A 23,777-nucleotide genomic window follows, 5' to 3' on the forward strand; every position below is an offset into this window, starting at 1 on the left:
ACCGACAGTGAAAAATCGGTCATGGGTTTAACTTTAACCTGCCGTACTCGCAAAGTTCACTATCTAGTGACACGTGACACAACACGTGCGGCACGAACTAGCAGTACCTGTGAACGTTTCAGACTTCCTGGAAACCATGAGTATGGCAACTTAATGGCGGCGTGGTGGTTATGTGATATTCGATGGCAGCGGTTCGATATCAAAATATTTCTTCGTTCACTCCAAATTATCACGCGGATGGATATCAGTGATCCACCACTGCGGCGATCTACCCAAAAGATTCGTCAAGTAATCCACCTCGCGATCATCATATCATCGCACGCAGATGATACAAGCACCTCTATCGGCATCAAGAAACTGAGGAGGCGTGCCGTTCGTCTTTGGCTGAAAACAGTGTTCAACAATCGACTTTCGAGGCTGACAGTCTCACAGATGTACCTCTCATCCAGAAATCTTCATCGTAGAGGTCGAAACGATGCTCAGGAAGGTGAGTGTGTTTGCCAAGTTCGATGAGCCATTTGTCGCTAAGCTAGAAGCCAAAATTGTGTTTGTAATGTTGTAGGGCTGGGTAGAAAAGTTTGAACGGGCGGTAGAGTCGACCTTTTTCAGTAAGCGTTAATATTCGTGATATGATACTACATCTGCTCAAGTCCTTGGTGTGGCACAGCTACTGCCTGAAGATGCCCAACTTATTCCGAATCGCCTACAGACCCATAAAACAATGGTCCTCTATTCTCCTTCTCGTGTGCGTAGATCTGTGGAACAGTTTGATCCTTTGGCCCGACTCTCTCTCTCTCTCTGGCGTGGCCGCAGTGGGGGTAGCAAGAGTGAGTCAGTGTCCCCTTTCTTCTCGGAACTAAAGTCTCCTTCCAGATGTACTCAAGCCACAGTGCGCCATGCACGTGTTGTCACTGACTTTGCTCAGATCCTTCACCGTATCAAGTTTCTATGCCAGTTATCGTATGTGAAAAGAATATCTGAATGGGCAAAAAAGCCAACACACAGTATTTGACACATCGTTCCTTTTGTAGGGAGATTGAGTTCAACTCAATCGAGCTAGAATGACTTCTATGTATCAATCCCCGACACCACTTCGGTGGAGATAGCTCTGTAAAGATAATCACCATGCAATCAATAAAATTCTCTCTTGCCTTTCGCAGACAATACCATGATAACAGTTTGCACTTGGATTATACTTGCTTTGTCACGGGGCCACTGTCTTCGCATATGATAGTCCATCTGCTTCTCAGATGGCACAACGACGGTACAGACCCCTGGGTGATGCGGCCAGTCGAGCGAGGAGAAGAGAAGACAGTGGGAGCTAAGACTCAGCAGTACATACTATGATACCGCTGAGCTTTGGAGACTTCAAGTTGACTGTTGAAACAAATGAAGACTTGGTTAGGTTACGACGTTTTGTTTGACTTTGTTTGACTTTGTTTTACCTATCCCGTCCAGCATCCATTCTTACCTTGACACACATCTACATCTCGCCTGGCGCGATGGTTTGTACTGTCGCCTTCGCGTCTATCTTGTATACACCTCTGTCAGAGACAAATGAGGCTCCATGCCAGCTGGCCCCATTTTGTCACCAAGTCTAGAAAACTTACTTCAAATTCTGAATTTTGAGTGGCGCCACGGGTATCTGCTAGTTCAAGTGACGCGAATGGTGAATTGTTCAGTCCTCGAAATCCTAACAGGGGTCTTCGGAGGTCGACAACCTTATTAGGAAGGTTCGGAGAAGGTCTAATATGCTGGCACCAAGTTGCTTCGGATGTGCTCCATCGGCGATTGATTGATCTATGAGCGGGTTATAGGTGGAAAACTGTCAAAGTTAAAAATCAGGATGGTTTGAACAATCTATCACTCTCAATCCCCATATCTCAGTTTTCAGTATGGCGACTGATCCCTTTCCTCAACGCTTACCCACCCTCGATCGCCTGGGGGTCGCCGATCCTTCCAATGTCTCCTCATCTGAAGTAGCCACCGAGTGGCTCAGCTCTTTCTCAACTGCAATAACTCAAAGTGATACCGCAGCTGTTGTCGACCTCTTTCTTGAGGATGGTTTCTGGAAGGACGTAATCGCACTCACTTGGGATTTCAGGACATTCGAAGGAAGGAAAGACATCAAGAAACTCTTGGATGCTCGTCTCGCTGCTACCGGTCTTAACGATCTATGTCTCTTACAGAAACCTTTGACTGAACCTGTGCTGCAAAAAGTTTTTAATGATCTTGTTTGGTTGCGGTTTTGCTTTAGTTTTACCACCAAGCATGGCAAGGGTACTGCGGTCGTTTATCTCGTTCCCCTTCCAGATTCAAAGTGGAAGGCTTACACTTTGTTGACCTCTCTTGAGTCATTGACCGATTTCCCTCAAAAGGTGTGTATTCACATTCTTTCATGAGCACTTGCTCACTCTGATGAAGATCGGTCCCCTCAGAAACAAAGAGGCCGATCATGGCACTTGGGAAGAGAAGCGGCGCCAAGAGACCGACTTCTCAAGCAATGACCCAACGGTGATCGTCATCGGTGCAGGGCACAGTGGCCTTGAGACCGCTGCACGATTAAAGTACATTGGTGTACCCACGCTTGTCATCGATAAGAAGCCCCGGGTCGGGGATAGCGTTCGTCCCCTTACAACTTTGGTATCCAACTATAACTAAAGGGCAGTCTCATAGTGGAGAGACCGTTACAAGAATCTTTGTCTGCATGGCGCGATTTGTTCGTGGTTTTTCTTCTACAGAAAGGGATTGACTAACAACCTTGCAGGGTCTAACCAAACGCCTTACCTGAAGTGGGTGGCTTGTCAGAACTCTTTTGATTCTTTCGTGATGCCTTTTACAGCTTTCCATCAACATGGCCGGTCTACATCCCAGCTAGAAAAGTACAATGTTACCCACATAATGAACGCTCGCTGATTTTAGTGATTGCAGCTAGCGGACTGGTTGGAAGGATATGCAAGTTTCCTTGAGCTTGATGTTTGGACGGCCTCAACGATCACCAAGACATCCTGGAACGATATCACAAAAACCTGGTCTGTCGAGGTCAACCGGGGTGGTAAAGGTACTAAGGTTCTAACCGTTAAGCACCTCGTTTTTGCCACTGGATCTGGCGGTCACCCCAAAGTTCCCGACATCCCTGGAAAGGTATGAAACGTTCTAACTGATCGAAACGTAACTCATGAACCCAGGCAAGCTTCAAAGGGTCTACCGTGCATTCGTCAGAGTTCACATCTGCAGCTAATCATATCGGTAAAAAAGCACTCGTAGTCGGTTGTTGCAATTCTGGTCGGTTCGTCATATCTTTTGTATCGAACGAGGTTTAAATATTTTATCAGCGCACGACATTGCTCAAGATTTCTTCAGTCACGGCGTAGACATCACAATGTTTGTCCTTTGGCGGTGTCATTTTCATATCTCACGGAATACTAGGTATCAACGATCGTCGACATTCGTGATATCAGTGAAGTCAATGGAAGCACTATCAGGCAGTAATTGTGTCCGTGATTGTTAATAGCTTGACTTGACTTTCCTTACCTAGCTGTCTATAATGACGACTTCCCCACCGAGCTGGCTGATACTTATAATACCTCACTACCTTGGGCTGTTGTTAGGCGGCTAAATCAACGCATAGTTCCCATGTTCGCTGAGACTACAGACAAGTATGTCGGATGATTCGAAAGCTCGCTTTCAGATGCATTAATCATGATCGCAGGGCAATTCTAGATGGATTGGCTAAGGTTGGCTTCAAGACCAATCTTGGTTTACATGGAGCGGGTATTTATTCCCTTTACCTAGAGCGCGGTGGTGGTTACTACATCGGTGCGTGTACCTCTGATGCACAACGAAAATATCTCAACAGCTTCCAGACACCGGAGCGAGTCAATCTATCATCGACGGGAATATCAAAATCAAGAGCGGTTCCGCAATCGAGTCCTTCACCGAAAACGGCCTTCGATTTGCTGATGGCACCGAGCTGCAGGCAGATATCATAGTGTTTGCTACGGGGTATGATAATATTTCACTTTCACGAACAAGAATCATACTTGCCTACAGTTATGGCGATCACCGTGACTTCATAAGCGATGTTTGTGGAGATGAAATTGCATCAAAAATCACCAGGATCTGGGGTCTAGACGAAGAGGGGCAAATTGCGGGGATGTGGAGGTACTGCGGGCAAGATGGTCTATGGTTCGCAAATGGTATTTGCGTCGTTCTTGTTATGGGCATGTCGATTCATCTTGATGAACAGGTAATTTGGCTCTATCGCGCTTCCACAGTCTCCATTTGGCCATGCGTGAGTTCCTTCCTTGCGGTATATGGAGCGTTGCTGATGATTCAAAATGTAGAAATCAAAGCAATAGAAGAAGGTATTTTGAATAAGGCGGATGTAGTTATTTAATGATGTTTCGAGGATTTACTGATATCTGATCGGGGCTGGAAGACCCGTAAAATGTACGAGTACTTATTGTGTGAAAAGTTGAATGCATTCACCACCAGTAGTACCTCATGGCTAGCTAAAGGTTGTTGAAGTCGAAGCTTGAAGGCTGGGGAAGGTGGGATGGTGGCAAAAACGTAGTACATGCACCATAGACAAAATTGAGCTCACGGCGAAGCAAGAGGCCGTTGGGACTGTGTTTCCTTGTGTGAACTCCGTTTGCGCAGATCGCTTAAATTTCCGACACAGCTGAGTCAACATCTGAGATCTCTGCACCACTTCAAAGTCTCCAACAATGGTTATCTACATCATTAGACCCACTGGCTCCTTCATTTTTATCAAGTTACAGGGACGCGATAGACAACAATGTGTTTCACGGTACAGACTATCGAGAAGACTTTGTGAAGCCGTCATTGTTTGCTGGCAGTGCCGGAGACACCTGGGTTAGAAGTTAGAACTTCAAAGAGTCGGTGGCTTCCAAAGTGGAGCACGCTACAATCACTGGGCTGGTGTCTGATATGGGTACCTTACCTTTGGCTACTTTCTTCGGTACACCAGATTTGACAGAGAAGACCATCATGATTATCATTGTCTATCGATGGTTGTAATCTGTAGTAAGGTACCAATCGATGCAGTTGAACGTATAGTTATATATAGCAGCGCAATACCTCGAGCCATTTAAATAAGTCGCTCGGAGCGATCTGACACATCTGAGAGGAATCGTTCCTGAAAAGATGGCGCAGAGATAGTTGAAACGTCTGTGGAGAGGAGCAAGAGCCCTGGGGTGATCTACGTAGACAGGGATCTGAAAAGTATCGTACCGACATTCTCATCTTTCAGATGCTGGATGGCGTAAGCCTCTAGTTGGCCAGCCGCCAGAAGTCTTGCATTTTCTTAGTAGTGATCACGAATGATATTCATATGATATGGATATGCGACGAACCCATATTTTTGTTCATCTCTCAAGCATTGCCAATGCCTCCTTTCGACTTATTCCCCACTGGCAAAGTCATACTGTAGTTGTTGTTGTCGTCGTCTTCTTCTTCTTCTTCTTCTTCTTCTTTTGAAGTAGATGCAGACCGGTTGTTTATTTTTATTTGCGAGAACTTTCTTTGGAGGTTTGCTGACGCTGCTCAGAACGTGGATTCCAACATAACGAACCCAATTGTACCAATGTGATATGATCACAATTTAAAGAAGTAAAACGAATAATTTAACTGAGGTCCTCGAGCGCTTCGAGACGTACTATTTGCCTGTACACTGCGCATGAGAAAGGCCTTTGAAAATGAGAAACAAACTCACCTATCACGAACAGCCTCTTGCCATCTCTGCAACTTCGCAGTTTCGTTCAGCTGAAACCCATATATTCTTGGTCGATATCTTTCTGATTTCAATGCAACACTCGCGGTGCTGCCTGTCTCTCCAACACCCTCGGAAATTTCAGGTTCCTCCTTGACTCTCCTATTTTTTCTGCTGGAATCGTTTTCAACACCACGGGAGGTTGGAGTAGGATCAACAGGGCCGGATTTCGGTGGAAGAAGACTTGGGTACACGAGGAACAAGAGGTGGGGGAAGGACGTGCCAAAGTAAGCGCCATCAATGGAGCCATGGCGCGACGATTTGGGAGAGTAGACATCTTCGCATCGACCGCAGTACAACTTCACTGATTTTTCGTAGGGTGTATCACTGAGGCCAACCGGAAGCAGTGGCTGGGATTGACAGAGTACTCGTGGGCACCGACCAAAATCCACTCGCTTGAATTTGTCAAGCTGAAAGAACGTGAGGAGCCTTAGCAGTAAGACCAGGCAGACATTACCATTTTAGCTAGTCCACGGGCGGTAACAATCCATCGAGCATGGATTAAACCATACAACAAACGGGCCTGGACATCGAGCGCACCACGTAGCTCGTCTTGTATATCGTCGTCTGGGAATCAATGGCTCTCAGTCACATCCTAACAAGATGGCTTTTGAAATGTACCGAGATTATCCGTGATTAAATCGAGCGCTTGGGCATAGTTTGAAACTTCGTTGTTGAGGCCAGTGAGATTGAATCTATCTAGGATATAATCCTCTTCAACTTCGCAGAAATATTCGTTGCCCTTGGATGAAAGAAACCAAGAGATCCACTTCGACTGTATTTAGAATGCGTCATGTCTGTCGTGACTGTTCTCTCACCGAACTGGTGAAACAGCACAGCTTCAGTTGGGCGTGACGGCTAGGAAATAAAGGACCCACTTAGAGTATTCAGAATCCGAGCCCGTGGAAATGTCGTCCACTGCACGTCCAAGCATTGTATCAGCTATGCAGTCAAGAAGTTCCTTCACTGAGGAACTGACTGGCGATATACAGTAGATATCGGCGGAAGGTCCATGATGCGATTCTATTTTCCAAAGTGTAATACCACTAGCATCCACAAAAGGAAGAAAATTCACGCATCAATTGAAGGTGGACGAGTTTCTTCTAAATCTCCGAGTCTAACAGCTTGCCAATGGACTAATTGACTTCTTGAAACCTCGCAGAACCAAAACACCTTCCTTCCAGAGAAAATACGGGGCTCATGCCCAAGGACATCGTGGTCGATATGCCTACAGACATGCGAAACCAAGAAGGCCATTTCTCAACATTTGACCTTGACTACGCTCCACCAAAGCCAGGGGGAATCACCTCACTTACCGTTGATGTCCCTGCTTCAACCCGCATCCCAAACGAACCACACACCACTCCAAGATGGAAAACTCCAGAATTTATCTTCTATTATGTGGTTGCCTTGTTTGCGATCCCTCTAATGGCATGGGTACCTATCCACCTGAGTTCACGTATGTAGGATTTTGCTGCCGAAAGTTGTCACTAATACTTATGAAAATCCGTCAGCTTCACATCCAAATTATCTATATTATCACCACAGATTGTCACAAGGCTGGATGTTTGGACGCGAAGTTGTGAGTGTCATATCTTGTAGGCATGACATCCTGGCCATTTCTGCCTCTTGTTTCATGCAAACAAAACATCAGGAAACACGACATGACTCACTAACTTTCATTTTCGCAGGATAACAGTGATACCCAGTATCGGTCATTTCGCAACAACATACCTTCACTCTCATTCCTTGTCCTGATCTTCATCGCTCTCAAATACATATACACATGGTCTGCGTTGCGGTCTGCCCTGAGTATACCCTCGGATAAGCTTTACTTGATTCCATTTTACCTCGTGTTCTCTGCTCTGTATCTTACTGGCCTCCACGGGGCGAGCATATTCAAGATTGTAATCATCCTGACGACCAATTACTGGATCGCTAAGACATCCAGAGGATCGCGCATGGGACCACTCCTCACCTGGATTTTTAACGTTTTAATCTTATTCGCCAATGAGACATATGGCGGATATCGGTATGCCAGTCTCCACCAATCATTAGAAGTTTTGGTACGTCATTCAAGGCTTTTATTACGAACAGTTCCTGACTTTCACCCAGGACGCATTCCAAGGCATTTATCCACGTTGGCACATAAGCTTCAATATCACTATGCTGAGATTGGTGTCATTCAATATGGATTACTATTGGGCCTATAATTCTCGTGGAGGAGAGGTGAGTAACTATGTTCTGCATCTGTCTCGATACTTATGCACTCGAAGAATTTGAGCTCGGCTTCTACCGAAAAGCAGAGAGCTAACACGCCACTTCCTTTAGAAGATTATACATATCGGAACTACATCACCTATGTCCTCTATCCTCCGCTCTACATCGCTGGCCCTATTCTGACATTCAATAATTTCGTGTGGCAGGTACATGACAATTTCCTTCTGTTTTATTTGCTTTCATTTACATCATTTATGCAGTTGCGCTACCCTATAGATATTCCGATACATGTCCAATGCCGTTACTTGGTCCGTTTCCTTGTTAGTCTCCTGACCATGGAGTCCATACTACACTATATGTATGTTGTGGCCATCAAAGATACCAAGGCTTGGCAAGGCTATACACCACTGGAGCTGAGTATGATTGGTTTTTGGAACCTCATCATCGTTTGGTTGAAAGTAAGTTTCTGTTTGAATATGTTTGATTTTCGGTTGATCACTTGAGTAGCTGCTTTTGCCTTGGAGATTTTTTCGTCTCTGGTCTTTGGCGAGCGGTATCGACCCACCTGAAAACATGGTACGGTGCATGGTCAACAACTACTCTACTCTTGGATTTTGGAGAAGTTGGCATCGGTCTTACAATCTCTGGATCGTCCGGTTCGGATATTATAATACATGCGCAGGCTTCTTACTTACTAGCATACAGATACATCTACATTCCGCTCGGGGGTACAAAGAACGTTACACTGACAACCGCGCTTGTTTTCTCATTTGTCGCACTCTGGCATGATCTCTCTTTTCGCTTGCTTGCGTGGGGATGGCTAGTCAGTTTTTTCATCTTACCTGAGCTGCTTGCGAGGTATCTTCTCCCTCACACAAAGGTTAGTCAAAGACCATCTTCGTGGTATTTTCACCTTCGACAACTCATTCAATTCGCACGATTAGTACGGGCAATTTCCATGGTATCGCCATGTCTGCGCAATCGGTGGCGTACTCAACATATTGATGATGGTTTCCGCAAACCTTGTTGGATTTGTGATTGGTACCGACGGGATAATGTATATGGCCAGCCAAATGGCGGGAACGTGGCAAGGTGGGGCGCCTTCTGTTCTTTGTCGCCACATGATAATGGACTATCTAATATTCCATTAGGATTCCGTTTTTTGCTTGCGGCAAGCTGCATTATCTTCGTGGGAGTGCAACTTATGTTTGAGTACCGGTGCGTTATTTCACGGGAGCTTTTGCGTCGTCATCACTCAGACTCAATTCTCAGAGAAGAAGAGATGCGAAGAGGTGTTTACCGAAGATGTTGATAATTTGCTAGAGTCCATTGATCGTATTAGCGGTCTTAATTGGTGTCCGATGCCCTTCACCTATAGAAAACGATATCTCATGCTTTCGTCACCCTGAGCTATTGGACTTGCCCGTTCGCTAGGATCAAGTCGAAACCCATCGTGGTTAAAGAATATCCGAAGCACTAAGAAGATGCAAACAAAGACCACGTGCATGGTGTACTGCGAATGACACGAGGTATTGTGTACAAATGTGAATGTAAGCTCCGGCTTGTCACTTAAAGTGACGAGGGGTTTTTGAAATGTTCCTAATCCGAGAAACACCTATCGATTCGTCACGACCTTGAATCGTTACAGCTACCCAATGGTGGACCCTGTACCCTAAACCTGAAGTGTCAGAAGTCCTTCGGGGTAAGCTGTTGCAGATTCTCATGCAATAAACAGGTAGACTTGGAGGGAATGGTGGAGCGTACACCTCATCGATTCATCAAATTTCAAACAATCAGGCAGCAGATGTTTATTAATCTGTTCAATGACTGAGTATCATAGGGCACATCAGCGACGATACTACTACTAGTAATGTTCATATTAACTGTGATATATCTAGATATCTTGAAGATATGCAAGAGATTACAGAAATAAAAGATAACCAAACGACTGGCTTGTTTAGAGAGCGACAATTAAACGAAAGGAACAAGGAATATATGTGAATACACTAAACATAATATAATGAAGAGAGGGAGAGTACATGTCACGCTCGCATACGGAGACAACTCAGCCGGGTAATATTCATTTCTGCTTCCATGTCTAATGATCGTTGCTTGGCTCGCTCGCGGAGAAGGCCCCACTTGACCCACCAGTCATCGGCTTGATCCTCGGCGTCGTATGCCAAAAGTTCTTTGAGCTGATCCCATTGTTCGGAAGCTTCGCCACCACCGAAAATGCTTTCCCCTTGAGCAGTCTTGGCACGCATCTCCCGATCGCGTTGCTCCTGCTGAGGACCAGCCGGCATCATCTGAAAATACAGATTACATTGCTCAGTATGCACAACACTGGCACAGCGATCTTCCCGAAGATCTTGAAAAGCATGCAAGAATGTCGATATTTGGTCCTTATCTCGCAGATGGGAGAAAAGCCTTGCAAACACAGCGGCGTCTTCTACAGCCATTGCACCGCCCTGCAAGGATCCTGCCTGAAGGAAGTGTCAGCGCAATGTGTCATATCACGGTCAGAATGATAGCATACTGGAAGTGGATGTGCAGCCTCGCCTATAATTACCATACGACCGTGTTCATCAACCCAATCCTGCAATGGTGGAACCATCTTGACTCGTACACGGGCAGGTGTGGCAGCCAATTTGATCATCTTTAGGAGCCTAAAATTTTCAATCAGCCAAAATAAACGAACTTCACTGGATTGGTCGTACCTCGGTTCGCATTCTCCTAGCTGCCGCCGCATCTCCTTTAAATCAAGGCCTCCTTCCCAGCAATCATGATCGGATAGCCCTTTTTGCGTGGGAGGCACCCATAGATGTAGCGCGAACTCATCCTTAGCGCCCTACTCAGTAGCTGTTAGATTAAGTACGGCACCTCACAAATGTTAGCATACCATACGAAACGCCATGGCCGAGCGATTGTTTCCTAGCCAGATAATCACAGCGTCCTAAACATTACATTAAGGCCAATCATGATCGTGCAAGTGTGCGACTTACATCAGGTTGTTTGAGGAAGGGTGCCAATTGAGGATCAGCTCTCATGAGTGCTCCGGGGATAGTAGTACTAGGGCAGTTAGACAACCAGTTCTATCAGCAAAGTTCAGGGCAATGCTTACTTGTAGAATAGAAAATGATATGGCGCTTCGTGAGGAACATCCTTACCGAGGATTGCTTGTTGCACTATACTCGAGCGGCCATCGGCGCCAACGATCACGTCGGCTAGCAGTGTTTCCCCCGTGGATAACGTCACGCGGGGGCCATGGCCGCTTGCAGAGACAACTGTTGTGCCTGCCCGCACCTCAGCGCCCGCTGCTATAGCAGCATCGTACAAAATTTGTCGGAGACTGGCGTGCTATATGAGAAGATGAAAACAATATAAAGAAAGTCTAAGGGCAGGGGATTGTACGTACATGCAGGAAGAGGAACTCTCCTCCGGTCTCTCGCAGAATCTCTTCTTTCCAACGATGGGTGCCAATAAACTCGCCAGTTTCGTCTGTAGATATAGTCAGGTATAGAGTGGAGGTGAGGTGTTGATGTACACGAACAAATCTCGATCTGCATAGCACTTGAGTTTATGGATACTTGCCGAAGAGCACGCTCGAGGCCCCAATGAAAGAGCACTTTCGAAACATTTGGAGGCAACCGAATGCCTCCGTGCGACATCTGTCCAGTGGCACATTGAGAATGCTCGACATAGACAGTTGTAGGATACCGACCTTCGAAATGTCTGAATCGGAGTATTGTTCGAGAACGACCACACGATGGCCGACTCGTCTCAATGCTATCGCACAGGAAAGACCTGCAATCCCGCCACCAACGACAAGAAAATTTATGGTTAGTTCTGCCTGGAGAGGTTGGGTGAATCAATTTGACGAGCGTCAGATGTGATATAACATACTTTTCCAGACATCTAGGCCAGCAAAGGTAAGAAAGTCGATGAAAAAGTAAGGGCTACTCGGGAATCCGTCATGGGCAGTGCATGCGCATCAAAATATATAAGTAGTTTGTAACTCTTCACCAGGGCCAAAAAAAGAAAAGCAAGAGAACTGCCGAGGTACCTATCCAGATGCGACTGTTCTCGGCACGTGAACGGCGACTTGCACGGAACTTTCATAGGGTGGAAATTTCAATTTGGTACATCCTCAGCAAACTTTCCACGTGGGTTCCTTTGGTAATTTGAACGCTCGTTGTGAAATGCCGGCACTGGGAGCTGATTCTTGCGAACTTCGGGGTTCTCAGGTAAGTGTGCTTGTATTCGTAATAGTTGTATACTGGAGAGAACTCTATATAATAATATGCATGATTACATAATCAACAAGTGTTGTCTTGAACCTTTCAATCATTTGTTCATCATTCCAATAACCCAAGTGCTGCATTGAAACACAGTTCATTTCGTTCCAAGCCCACCAAGTCTTAGGCTCGAAGATTATCGGTACAGAAACGGCTTCAAGTAACGACAACTACTTGTATACTTACCAACGAATCCGAAGGTTCATCCGTGCGATGATCGCATTACCAACCATCAAAAAATTTAATCTGTTAGGCACCCAACTCAGGCCGCGCCTATAAGCCTATACAGGCAGGTACATGTCAAGCTTCAAGTTTGCCGCCAGGCTCTAGATCAGCGGATAGAGAATTCTGAGGAACTCGACAGCGATTTCGACTTTTGAGATTTACTATGTCAAGTTATGACTCGGAGTCTTATTCATAATTTAATGGTCAAGCTAGCTGTACTGCATACAGATAAGCCGGCGGCTTAGCGTCATAAATCCCGAACTAGGAGAAATACAAGGAAATACACTGATCGCAATTGGATTGTACGTTCAAATCGCCCTTAGAATCGTTATTCAATTCAACTTCTCCTGTTGCAGTAGCCTGACTTGATCTACCCTTTTGTAAAGTCGATCTGGTGCACTGCCAATGCTTGTGACTTTGTTCAGCCACTGATCGCACCGCATCATGATAATGCTCCATTTGGATAGGCTACAATGCATGATCCTTCTGGATTCGAAGGCTCCTGGCTTTACGTTCATGCGTAACCCGACAGCCCCCACTGCAGCACGGAAGTGAGCTTCTTCATTGGTGGGCTTTCTTTAACAGCATGTTCTTCAGGCTGTAGACTAATATCCCAAACCAAGCGCTCAACATTTGGTTCTGGCCGGCAGCGCCAATTGCTGACTATATCTGGCTAATAGTTTTGTCGCGTTCGCGCATGGAAGCCCTCTTTATCCGCATCAGGTGTCGTAGAGAGGAAGGCAATTATTTTAATCTGACAGCGATCTACTACTCAAAATTTCCTGCCGTTAAACTTCACCAGGCTAGTACTAGTACAGCTAGTACAGAACAGTGGCCACAAAATAAGCCGCGGGACCGCATGTGAACTGTCACCGTCATGACATAACGCCTGGCCCGTCCGTTGGTAGACAGGCTAGTAGATATCAAATCCAAAATTCTCAAGACACGACCTGTCAGTACCAAAGACCAGACCTCATAGTAGGGCCGTCAGGGTACATCTTAACCTGTTTCTAGCTTTTAATTTGTCAATTCGCGCAGGCTACTTCAACGCCCTGACGCAAATACCACGCTCGCTTTTTGCAGCTGAAGGGTGCTCGGAGCGTAGCAACACTGGCGTTGCGGGGCATCTGCTTGGATAGGCGGCCCTTGAAGGTCAAGGTTTGTCACCGCCAGTGCGTTTCCTCGTTGCCAAAGCATTCGCATTGATTCACACCGCCCCTGCATTTCTATCTGCTCACGTCAAGGGGTTGAAGTTGATACACTTACAAGGAAGTGAGAACTGCATGCGTGTGTATCCTACCTTCGCATCTATCCGGAAACCTTGATATACTCACCAGCCCTGTTCAGATTACAGCTGAAATCCCGGAAGCCGGACGCATGATTGCCCATCTACCATGCAATGAACGTTTGTATGGGATGGCGGATTTTGATTTGATGGTAAAATGTAGCAAACAGATGCACGCTGAGCGTTGAACACCCAACATTGCCGTGCCACCTCGTTGCCCAAGTGCTTGTTCTATAATCAGACTGAGGTCACTGATCGAGGCGGTGTTTCCTTTCAAGCTTGGTTTTGCGCACGTTCGCTTGCAACCGCAAGGTCGGCGTGTTACTTCAAAAATTCATTCAGCAAGGGGTAATTACCACATTCATCCAGTGAGCCTAGTTGTCTGTACAGTACGCAAGTAACTCTGATATTTCTTGTCAGAGGAGTGGCGTACTTTTTTCTGTGTGGAGCTCAACTCTTCCGGTTGCCTTCTTCAGGACTTTCTCACACATTGCTTTGGTAGTATGGTGATATCCCATTTTCCCATCTTGACGGGCACAGCATGCACGTTCTACTATCTGGCACCTTCGTGTCGCTTCCATTATCCACTGGAATGGTCGGAAATACCCGTCTCTTCTGTATCAACATACCATCATGAATTTGATACAGTGCGCCAAGTGAAAAGAGGAAAGATCCACCAGATGTAAGCCTTAGTCCTGCTTGGTTTGAGGGTGTTACGTTGATGATCATTCGATTATATGACTGACAGGTGCGGTACGTGATAACCCTGCACAATTTAAATTTTATAATTTTTAGGGCGCCTCGCTCGTCATGGATTCACAGAGACGTCTGCTTCTCGTGTCTGTCTATTATTGGATCTCCATTTCTTCCTGGTTTGTTGTCAAGGGTTTTCCTTGACGTGTCCGATAGCCAAGGGCATTTGCAAGTGATTATTCTGTGAGTTTCTAGCAACACGTTTGCTAAGTTATCAATTAGTCTTGGACAATGAGACATGCTTTCTGACGGCGCATTAAAATTTTCATCATCTCACTCGATGATAAGATGATTATCAGGTATACATATGCTTCTAGCCCGCCCAGACAACGCTCAGATGTAATTTAAACTGATTGAGTTATCTTACAATGTAGCATGTTGTACGGTCAAATTTTAAACCACCTCTCAAATATGATTTCCTTAATCAAACCGTATTATGAGAATGTCATAGGCTGAAACTAGTGAATGAATCAGATCCCTATTCCGTAGGCCCTGCACTACCATTAAGATCATCGTACGAGGTCAAATAAAAGGCGTTTTGGCTCCGTTCAAAATATGTAAGGTGCCAAATCGTGTCCGTGCGCACGCTCAGCGCTCAAACCTTAGCTTGATCACCCAATCATTGTACAATAATGTCTTCTTTAAACGATAAACTCTCTGCTGCCCTTTCATCCCGAGAAAAGCGGCACATTCGTCGACGTCTCCCCGTCTCGGCCTCTCCAGTGCTCCCCTCTGCTGATTTTACATCGAACGACTATCTCTCCCTCGCTACATCATCGACGCTTCGCACGGCGTTCCAATCTGCTCTTTCTACTGCTCCTCAAATACTCGGATCAGGCGGTTCTCGGTTGCTCGTGCCAACGCCTGCTCATGTCGCCCTCGAAAATCGACTGGAGAAATTCTTCGGCGCCGAAAAGGCATTGTTATTCAACTCAGGTTTCGACGCGAACGTTGCATTCTTCTCCGCTATTCCTCAACCGGGCGACATAATCCTATACGATGAACATATCCACGCATCTGTGCATGATGGGATGGGAGCCTCGCGAGTAGATTCCTCCAGCCTCGTTAAATTTTCACACAATTCAGTCGTTGCACTCAAGCGATCGCTGCGAAAACTACTCCACGAGCGAGATGATCTGCGGGATGGGAGAGCAAGCGCATTCATTGCGGTGGAAAGTCTATATAGCATGGATGGGACATTCGCCCCCTTACAAGACATCGTGCACTGTGTCGAAGAATTGCTGCCAAGGAGGAATGGATACGTGATAGTGGATGAGGCGCATGCAACAGGGATATATGGTCCGCAAGGTAGAGGGATGGTTGCTGCGCTAGGACTCGAGGGACGCGTCCTGGCACGCTTGCATACATTTGGGAAGGCGCTTGCGGGATCAGGAGGTGCGAGTTTTTTCACTTAGATTGCTGTACGACATCCTGAGCATCTATGTAGCTGCAATTCTAACTACAGAACTCATACGGGATTATCTCTTGAATTATGCCCGTCCACTGATATACACCACGACGCTCACGTATGCAAATATCATCGCCATCGAGTGTGCCTTCGATATGCTGGAGAATGGAAGTGCAGAAGTGGTAAGCTGTGTCCCAAAATTTCGTAAACCTGTTACTAACATAGACTCAGCTCGCAATGCATCTCCTAGATCTATCAAAATACTTCTTGGAGCTTCTAAGACCTCACCTACAGTCAGCTCCAGCCGAACTGCTCTGCTTGCCTGGCCATCTACGTACGGATGATCATGAGGATGCTACAAACACTGCCTCCGATCCATCCTTTCCGCCCCCAGCGCCCATCATCCCTCTTCTCACGCCTCATCCACATTCCCTTGCTGCACATCTTGCCGCCCTTCCACAACCGCTGTTTACAAAAGCAATAACATGGCCCACAGTTCCTGTAGGAACATCCCGAGTAAGAGTATGTTTGCACGCAGGACACACTCGTGACGATGTAAAGAAACTGGTAGACGGTATCGTCGACTGGGTACAGGCATGGGTCGCAAGAGAAAGAGAAGTAGAAAGACAGTGGCTGAGTGTTGCGGAGGGGGAGGGTGTAGGATTATGGATGGAGTCAAAGTTGTGATATTGTGTTTGGAAGCGTAATTTATTGTTATTCCTACATTGTTGGCTGCTAGATTGGCTCGGGATTGAGGACTGGGATACAGAATTTTGCCTGATCTGTTTGCAGCTTCACACTCATTGGTCACTGACTTTCTCAGTTAACCTCACGACGACGCTGACGAAGTCATACGATGAAGGATGTTGCGTTGATGGGATTCATTGGTGAGAGTTTTATTTTTTGCCAGGACATAGTTCATCCATTGACGCGGATACGGCATCTTAGCTGGCATGGACACCGTGAGTCACCACTTCAGCAAACCTGATTCTTACTTTTATGTCCCGCAGGTTGCATTCGCATTGGACACATTCCTGCTGGCCATGGTGCTTTATTCTGACGTCCAAGCCCGGGCACCCGAAGGTTCTAAGTCGTATGTGTCGAGGTAGTTGTTATTGACTCATCTATAGTCCGATCAGGTGCAATAGTAATGGTTAATCAGTGGTATATCATCACGGTGGAGTGCATGTAATGCCGGCTTGAGCTGAGCATAGCTCAGGGCACTATCTCGGGATAAAGACGTGTTTCCGGATGCATCACGCTTTGATCCTAGTCGCCATCTAGCAGTTGATGGGAAGCTAAAGGACCCTTTCGTCAACCATCTTGCCTCTTGGCGGTGTAAGTGGCATAGCACGTATTTAAGAACCTGCGGCTGACTCTGCAGAAGTCGTCCTGAACCATTTCACCGCTCATTTGAAAGCGTGAACACAGCGAGAGAAAGATACATCTGAGCAATGATGCATTCAAATTAGGTTTCATTTGTATCTAGGGCGGTCTGTCGTATAAAGGCATACGATTGTACAACGGCGCAGAGCACACTGGCAGTCACAATCACATTTGTCCCATTCGCGCGTCGTCAATATTGCAAATACCCAATTAGTCATGTTCTATCTATAAGCTGCTCGATGAGCTGGCGTACTTGCATACTTACTATATGTAGTACCTGAGTTCACATCACCAAGTCAGCCAATCAAATCGTTGATCTTGACTCTATATCTATGGTTATAATACACTACCCCACCGACATCATTCCCCATTCGCTTACACGCGGAATCCTCGAATATGACTGTAGTCTCAAATGACCCCAAGTGGTGGTCGACAATCGATTCAAACATTTTTTTCAGCTATTGGACAGGTTGGTCGCGTGAAAATGTCTTAATCTAACGTTGACTTGCCATTTTGCAGTTGCCGCTGGCGTCGTCGTGGTATACGATTGGGGTGAGTGGGACAGTGTGCGAAAACTGCTGATATTCACATAATGTCGTCAGTACTGACACTTGGACAAGAGGTGTGTTGATATTATTGCCGCAGCCGCGAACTCGCTAAGAAAGGTGTCACAGATTGAGCTGATCTGGGTGAGTGACAACAGCCCTATATCAGAAAAAAAATAGGAGAATAAAATGAATTCACGACAGAGGAAAAGCTGGTCTCCCGCGACTGTGCTGTACTTGGTTGTTCGTACCTCATTTTGCACTGTAACGTGGTTGGCAGGTTGTGCTGACTCCCCAATCTTGTAGACACGCTATATTGGAATTCCATATTCTATGTATGTGCCGAGGCAAACAACTTGACACCATGCTAATAGCTCGTGTCCGATAAATTAGCACCTATGTTCTGCGTATGTGTCATATGCGCTGTATATTCTTCTGACCGACGGCACACAGGAAGTATGCCATTTGTCTCGCTAAATGATGCAGTGAGTATTATACAACCATTTCATCCCTTTCCAATAGACTCACTCGTATGTAGGGGTGAGTGATATTTTGACCATTGAACTCGGCTCAACATTAATAGGTGTAAGTCGGAGTGTTTGATACCAACTAGTATGACGATGTTCACTAATTGGGTGTGTCAGGTAAAATTACGTACGACGCAGTGAATGGGATAAACTTGATCGTGACTGCCATGTTGGGTGGTGAGTTACCCAGCTGCAATACCTCAATGATGTTGACTCAACTGGGACATGGTGCAAGTCATTATGATTGCTCGGTTGCATGCTATATATCAGGGATCTAGAATAATGCTTATCTTCCTTATTATCATATTCCTAGCTGTTAACATTGCATGCGGAGTGATCGCGGCAATAGGAATCCATGACATCATATGGGGTAAGCTTTACTTGTTGACTCGAACATGGCTTATTAGACCCCCAGAGGAGTGGATGCTTTCTGGCACGTATATGTGCAATGATGGATATGAAGGGGACGTCACGCTTCTGAACTCGATGTTTTGGATGCTCAACACGTTATGGGAGATTTTCGCACTGTGTCTTTCAGTCTGGATTGCTGTGAAAGACTTCTATTACCTGCGACGACTCAGCCCATCAACAGGATCTTCCACCGAGGACTGTTCAAGAGTACTAATAAATTCTCACGTGCTTTATTTTGCAAGGTGAGCTAGTAATGTGAATGGGGCTGTCTTTTTCTGCTCAAGTTCCGCGTGTGCTAGCTTTGTTTATGTCTGTTGCCTCAACCTTGTCACGGTGATTATATCTCCAGTGGCCATGGTGCGCCAACCTGTCGCTGATATCTGCGTGTAACCACTGCTCATCATTTCTGTAAAATTGACAGTCTACCGGAGCTCAGGTACTCATTGGCGCTTGCCAAATTTTATGGAGAGTACAGATGTTTGTGCTGGGACCACGCCTTATCCTTGGCGTTCGAGAATATCACGCAAAAGTTATGGCTGACTTCGATGCAGACACTAGCATGAATTCGATTATATTCCAGGAGTCTGTACATGTATCAACTACCAGTATTGGGTAGGGAAATACTTGCCGAACGGTCTGCGGGGAGGAGAAATTTGGTTGAGGTTCCATCGTGGTGTTTGCTTAACATAGTGTATTTTGCAGTATATTCGAAAGGTCTAACTTTAGTCAACGCGTTTATTGTTACGTTACTATTGTAACGAAGTAGCTACTCACTTACGCTTGCGCCAAGTGACAAGCTGAAATCATGCGGAATGTTTGGCAACTGATAGAAAATGGGAAAGGTGAAAGATTCGAAGGTAGTTTGCACTGTGCAGGCACGCTGAGGTACGTTAAAGTAACGTTTTGAGGCAACGTTGAAGGACAACGTGGGCTGAGTTGCCAGTGCAACGACCAACAAGAAAAACAACTTGTGGATGCTGGCGAGCAGACGCATCGATATCCCGGCAGGATGATCATGAGGAGAATAAAGTTCCCTTTCCCAGTTGTCCGACTAGTCGCGTGCGACGCTGGTTTGCAAATCACATTCTAAGTTACGACTGGAACTTTCCTGTCCCTGCTTACGCAATTGATTATTGAAAACTTTTGAGTTGTACGATTTCTCACCACGGGTCCGCGATAGTACTTACTTCACCCGATCAAGTGTCCATCTCCATCATGCAGATTTCGGCAGTGGTAAAAGGGCTGAACGGGGGGTATATCTAGTATGAACGCTATCGTTATACACCACCAACACTCCCCATTCGCCCTATACTTATCCTCGAATATGACCATAGTCTTAAATGGTCCCTGTTCTGTCGCACCTCATTGTCCATATTAGGTACGCGGATTCGGATATCAGAATTTTCAGGAGTCTGGAGGCGCCTTTTTGTGAGTTGTTCGCTGGTTGATTGTCGGGTGGGTTATTTTGTCTAGTTAACGGTGGTAGGTTTATGTTTCCGCATCCTAGGACTGTTCCTATGCTTATCCTTGGCCAGTTACCAAATTTTAGGGGCCATGTTCGTTTGGCTAGGGACCAGATTAGTGAGCTGGTATTATTTGGGCAGTTGATCAAAATGTGTTCTAGGGATTCGTTGTCTGCGTTGCAGTGGGTGCATTTCGCCCGATGTTCATATGTTGGTATTTTTGACCAGTATTCTCCGATTTTATGTGCACCGTGCATGGCTTTGTACAGGAACTGTCTCGTCTTGCGAGATATATCTTTGTGTCTGCTATTCTCCCAAATGCTGGCATCTGTTTCTAGGTGTCCGGTTATTTCTTGTATTGCAAATCTGGTAACGTCCAGGTTGTTTGTGGTTTTTTGTCTCGGGATCGTTGGTCTGTTTTCTCTTATGCCTTTGTATGCGAGGGATTGTGAGATGGCTGACAGTTTTGCTCCTTGTAGGTTGAATTCACTTGGTACGGTTAAGTTTAATTCGTCTGGCTGTGGTTTGTTTGCTCCTTCTTTTGCCAGTCTATCGGCATGTTCGTTTCCTTGATGTCCGTTGTGTCTTTTTACCCATATGAATGCGGTTTGGGCTGACCGTCTTCGTAGATGGTATGCTGTTGCTCTTATATATTCACTATTTGCGATGCCGATCCATCCGGTGTCTTCCCAATGTGGGAGGTGTTTGGTTAAGCTATCAATGGCATACCTGGAGTCGGTTACAAAGGTTATAGGTATGTATGGTTCTGTTTGTTGCAGTGCTAGTAGTATTGCTGACAGTTCTGCTATCTGGTTTGAGTGTTTCTGTCCTGGGATTCTGAAGGCGAGGTTTTTGGGGTGGTTTTCTCCGATCCATATTCCGCATCCACTTTGTGCGTTTTCTTTTCCATTGTTCAAGCATGAGCCGTCAGTGAAGATGGTCATGTTGTCCTGTATGAGATTGAGGCCCCTTGTCGGTGCTTGTAGGCGGTGTGCTGGGGTGAGTGATGTGTTGTTTGGGTCTAGGAAGATTCTGAAGCATTCTGATAGGCTGGATCGTATCGTTACTGTGGGATCGAAGAGGATTTCCCCTTGTCGTCTTTGGTGTGTCTGATAGTTCTTTTCTTTTCTGCGGTGAGTTAGTGATAGTCCGTCTTTTTTCGGTTTTGTTTTGGTGTTAAATTTGGGTGCGATTTTAAACAGGATTTCATTTGCGTATTGGGCGCAGGTGTGAGGGTTATTGCATCCTTCTTCTCGGTCTTTATTACATGCGGTACAGGGGCATGTTTTTCTCGGGAAGTGTTGGTCGTTCTCGCTGATTCGCGTTAGTCTTTTCCTGATTTTTAGAAGGTGTTTGATGTTGTCCGATTTATGCGTGTCTATTAGGCATTTATTTTTTGATTTGTGGTACGTGTTCTTAGGTGCGCCTGGATGGCACCATGATGGGAGACTTTTCTTAAGTTCTTTTGAGAGTTTTATCGGTGCGAAACTGATGTTGAGTTTTTTCGCTGTTTTTAGTATCATTTGTGCTTCGCGAGGTAGGGATGTCACTCTGGGGCCTCTTGTCGGAGGGACCCATGATGTGAGGAATGGGTTAGTGTTTTCATTATTGTTGTATTTCGGTCTTATTTTGTTCAGTATTAGGTCCATTATCGAGGCCCATGTTGGTCTGGACGGGGAAAGATCTAGGTACGATTTTACCCATGTCACTTCTATTGCTTCATTTCTTGATTTGATGTCGAGTAGGCCGATTCCGCCTTCTTCTTTTGGGCGGTGCATTTGTTCTAGGCTAATGGGGGGGGGGTGCGTGCATTGTTCCAGATGAAGTTGCGTATGATCTTTGTCATTGCGGCTTCAATGTTCTTTGGCATACCTTGGGCTTTAGTTAGGAATTGTGTCATGCCGCCTGCGATCATTTGTACTATTAGTTTTTTTCCGTCTAGAGTTGGGTGGCCTTTTTGCCATTTTTTCAGTGCTATGTTGACATTGTTCAGTATCGGTTCCCATGGGGTTACATCATTGGTTTTGTTACCAATCCAGGCGCCTAAAGACCTTATGGGGTGGCCGTCCGGTGCTATTCTAATGTCGTTGCTTAGTGGTGGTTCGAGGTGGTTTGGTTGCCGTGTTCGTATTACTCTGTCACGGTGCGTTTTTGATCCTATTGGTATTATTTCGGTTTTTTCGAGGTTGAATTTTGCTCCAGATGCGCGACACCACTTTGATAGTATTGTTTCTAGGTCACTGTATTTGTCCAGTCTCATTTAGGTATATGGTGGTGTCATCGGCGTATAGGTTTACTATTATTTTGTCTGTTAGTCCCGGTATGTTGTAGCCTGTGAGTTTTTCTGATTTTCGTAGTGTGCATGCTAATGGTTCAATTGCGAGGTCGAAGAGGAGGCATGAGAGGGGGTCGCCTTGGCGTACCCCTCTGGTGACTCGGAACGGGGCACTTAGTATGCCGTTTATTGCCACCTTAGTGTGTGCATTTTTATACAGGGCCTTGACCGTCGTGATGAAGGTTTGTGGGAGCTGGAAGGCTTCGAGGGTTGTTATTAGGTAGTCATGTTTTATTCTGTCATATGCTTTTTCTTGATCGAGCGCAATTAGGACACCGTTTTCCTCAGCAATGTCTGCATATTCGATCATTAGTCTTGCCAGACGTATGGGGTCGAAAATGGAGCGTTTAGGTATGAAGCCGCTTTGGTCGGAGTGAATCAGTGAGTGTACTTCTCGTGCTAATTGCATAGCTAGTGCTTTCGTGAGGATCTTATAGTCGGTGTTCAGCAGGGTGATCGGTCTGTAGTTCTTTATTTCTGTGCGCTCATTTTTCTTATAGATGGGGCACATCCATCCCAGGGTGAAGTCTGTATTGTCATCGACGCCATGTTCCTGGATGTCGTTTATTACTAGTGTGAGAGTTTTGATTATGTTAAAGCTAGGTAGTTCTTTCTTTTGATCGTTGATGTGTTTTTCGTGTAGGTTTTTCCAGATCTCGTATGGGATTCCGTCTATTCCGGCGGCGCTACCTGCCTTTGAGGCATACAAGGCTTCCTGGATATGGTTTTCTTTTAGGAGGTTGTGTAGTGGTGAGTCGTCGTTCCATAGTTTCTGGGATTGCGGGATCTCGCTCATTGTGTTTTGTATTTCTGTTTGCCTCATTTCTGCTTCTTGTTCGGACATGTTGTCTTTTTGTAGGTTCTCGTGGTAAGATCGTGCTATTTCAGCCATCTGGTCGGAACGGGAGGCAAATCGGTTTTGGTTGGGTATCTTTAGTTTATATATTATGTCGCAAGGTGTCTTACTATTGTTGATTCTCGACCAGTATTTGCTCATGGTTTCACCCTTCGCTGCCCATTTCGCTTGTGAGTGTTGTTGTTTCTTTTTGAAACTCTTTTGTTCTAGGTGGTTTATCTCACTTTCGATCCAGGCTTTTTGTCGTCGGGTGTTTTCGTTGTTGTCTATGTCG

The 23,777-nt window shown here is 45.8% G+C and overlaps 10 protein-coding genes across 10 annotated transcripts; 4 read left to right on the forward strand and 6 right to left on the reverse strand.

Annotated features, from left to right (window-relative positions):
• Positions 1-15: 15 nt before the first annotated feature.
• On the forward strand, positions 16-1,065 carry EDB93DRAFT_1337334 (uncharacterized protein; the record flags this gene model as incomplete). Its single annotated transcript, XM_041455359.1, has 6 exons — positions 16-372; positions 425-487; positions 563-608; positions 651-827; positions 885-960; positions 1,032-1,065. The coding sequence occupies exons 1-6, from the start codon at positions 22-24 to the stop codon at positions 1,063-1,065; spliced, it is 747 nt and encodes a 248-aa protein (XP_041307684.1). The 5' UTR covers positions 16-21.
• A 791-nt stretch (positions 1,066-1,856) lies between these two features.
• EDB93DRAFT_1146685 (uncharacterized protein) lies at positions 1,857-4,480 on the forward strand. The gene is made up of 15 exons (XM_041449506.1): positions 1,857-2,378; positions 2,425-2,622; positions 2,677-2,719; positions 2,768-2,792; positions 2,843-2,882; positions 2,932-3,144; positions 3,189-3,285; positions 3,336-3,384; positions 3,430-3,488; positions 3,539-3,659; positions 3,713-3,819; positions 3,867-4,005; positions 4,054-4,199; positions 4,250-4,294; positions 4,347-4,480. The coding sequence occupies exons 1-15, from the start codon at positions 1,896-1,898 to the stop codon at positions 4,397-4,399; spliced, it is 1,818 nt and encodes a 605-aa protein (XP_041307685.1). The 5' UTR covers positions 1,857-1,895; the 3' UTR covers positions 4,400-4,480.
• Positions 4,481-5,648: 1,168 nt separating this feature from the next.
• On the reverse strand, positions 5,649-6,728 carry EDB93DRAFT_1085354 (casein kinase II, regulatory subunit; the record flags this gene model as incomplete). Its single annotated transcript, XM_041445904.1, has 5 exons — positions 5,649-5,688; positions 5,738-6,204; positions 6,252-6,361; positions 6,416-6,563; positions 6,669-6,728. The coding sequence occupies 5 exons, from the start codon at positions 6,726-6,728 to the stop codon at positions 5,649-5,651; spliced, it is 825 nt and encodes a 274-aa protein (XP_041307686.1).
• A 182-nt stretch (positions 6,729-6,910) lies between these two features.
• On the forward strand, positions 6,911-9,642 carry EDB93DRAFT_1146708 (MBOAT, membrane-bound O-acyltransferase family-domain-containing protein). Its single transcript, XM_041449507.1, has 11 exons — positions 6,911-7,253; positions 7,309-7,376; positions 7,486-7,860; positions 7,910-8,023; positions 8,071-8,220; positions 8,275-8,472; positions 8,522-8,670; positions 8,720-8,894; positions 8,959-9,106; positions 9,166-9,232; positions 9,287-9,642. Exons 1-11 carry the CDS (start codon positions 6,995-6,997, stop codon positions 9,324-9,326), a joined length of 1,743 nt encoding a protein of 580 aa, XP_041307687.1. The 5' UTR covers positions 6,911-6,994; the 3' UTR covers positions 9,327-9,642.
• A 163-nt stretch (positions 9,643-9,805) lies between these two features.
• EDB93DRAFT_1146710 (uncharacterized protein) lies at positions 9,806-12,258 on the reverse strand. The gene is made up of 10 exons (XM_041449508.1): positions 11,918-12,258; positions 11,736-11,864; positions 11,565-11,682; positions 11,430-11,512; positions 11,136-11,371; positions 11,017-11,083; positions 10,914-10,967; positions 10,732-10,862; positions 10,551-10,680; positions 9,806-10,497 (listed from the first exon to the last, which is right to left on the reverse strand). The coding sequence occupies exons 1-10, from the start codon at positions 11,927-11,929 to the stop codon at positions 10,057-10,059; spliced, it is 1,401 nt and encodes a 466-aa protein (XP_041307688.1). The 5' UTR covers positions 11,930-12,258; the 3' UTR covers positions 9,806-10,056.
• A 2,946-nt stretch (positions 12,259-15,204) lies between these two features.
• EDB93DRAFT_1240617 (PLP-dependent transferase) lies at positions 15,205-16,667 on the forward strand (the record flags this gene model as incomplete). The annotated part of the gene is made up of 3 exons (XM_041451783.1): positions 15,205-15,967; positions 16,020-16,162; positions 16,206-16,667. The coding sequence occupies 3 exons, from the start codon at positions 15,205-15,207 to the stop codon at positions 16,665-16,667; spliced, it is 1,368 nt and encodes a 455-aa protein (XP_041307689.1).
• Positions 16,668-19,275: 2,608 nt separating this feature from the next.
• Positions 19,276-19,889, reverse strand: EDB93DRAFT_1146747 (uncharacterized protein; the record flags this gene model as incomplete). Its single annotated transcript, XM_041449509.1, has 1 exon — positions 19,276-19,889. A coding segment is annotated over exon 1 (220 nt), but the record flags the coding sequence as incomplete, so codon positions are not given.
• A 296-nt stretch (positions 19,890-20,185) lies between these two features.
• Positions 20,186-20,569, reverse strand: EDB93DRAFT_1085318 (uncharacterized protein; the record flags this gene model as incomplete). Its single annotated transcript, XM_041445902.1, has 1 exon — positions 20,186-20,569. The coding sequence occupies one exon, from the start codon at positions 20,567-20,569 to the stop codon at positions 20,186-20,188; it is 384 nt and encodes a 127-aa protein (XP_041307691.1).
• A 477-nt stretch (positions 20,570-21,046) lies between these two features.
• EDB93DRAFT_1085422 (uncharacterized protein) lies at positions 21,047-21,835 on the reverse strand (the record flags this gene model as incomplete). The annotated part of the gene is made up of 1 exon (XM_041445909.1): positions 21,047-21,835. A coding segment is annotated over one exon (789 nt), but the record flags the coding sequence as incomplete, so codon positions are not given.
• A 1,335-nt stretch (positions 21,836-23,170) lies between these two features.
• EDB93DRAFT_1281810 (uncharacterized protein) lies at positions 23,171-23,539 on the reverse strand (the record flags this gene model as incomplete). The annotated part of the gene is made up of 1 exon (XM_041454455.1): positions 23,171-23,539. A coding segment is annotated over one exon (369 nt), but the record flags the coding sequence as incomplete, so codon positions are not given.
• Between the last annotated feature and the right edge of the window lie 238 nt (positions 23,540-23,777).

Source organism: Suillus bovinus, assembly GCF_016758785.1.
Source record: "Suillus bovinus strain UH-Sbo-P2 chromosome Unknown EDB93scaffold_28, whole genome shotgun sequence".
NCBI lineage: Eukaryota > Fungi > Basidiomycota > Agaricomycetes > Boletales > Suillaceae > Suillus > Suillus bovinus.

Coding starts and splice junctions, on each gene's coding strand:
- EDB93DRAFT_1146708 (XM_041449507.1), top strand. CDS start 6,995: ATGCCCAAGGACATCGTGGTCGATATGCCTACAGACATGCGAAACCAA. Junction 7,377..7,485: donor GGATGTTTGGACGCGAAGTT/GTGAGTGTCATA, acceptor TCATTTTCGCAG/GATAACAGTGATACCCAGTA. Junction 7,861..7,909: donor ACCAATCATTAGAAGTTTTG/GTACGTCATTCA, acceptor ACTTTCACCCAG/GACGCATTCCAAGGCATTTA.
- EDB93DRAFT_1146710 (XM_041449508.1), bottom strand. Junction 11,372..11,429: donor GAGAGTTCCTCTTCCTGCAT/GTACGTACAATC, acceptor CTTCTCATATAG/CACGCCAGTCTCCGACAAAT. Junction 10,863..10,913: donor CGGCCATGGCGTTTCGTATG/GTATGCTAACAT, acceptor GCTACTGAGTAG/GGCGCTAAGGATGAGTTCGC.
- EDB93DRAFT_1146685 (XM_041449506.1), top strand. CDS start 1,896: ATGGCGACTGATCCCTTTCCTCAACGCTTACCCACCCTCGATCGCCTG. Junction 2,623..2,676: donor AGCCCCGGGTCGGGGATAGC/GTTCGTCCCCTT, acceptor GCAGTCTCATAG/TGGAGAGACCGTTACAAGAA. Junction 4,200..4,249: donor TGGTCTATGGTTCGCAAATG/GTATTTGCGTCG, acceptor CTTGATGAACAG/GTAATTTGGCTCTATCGCGC.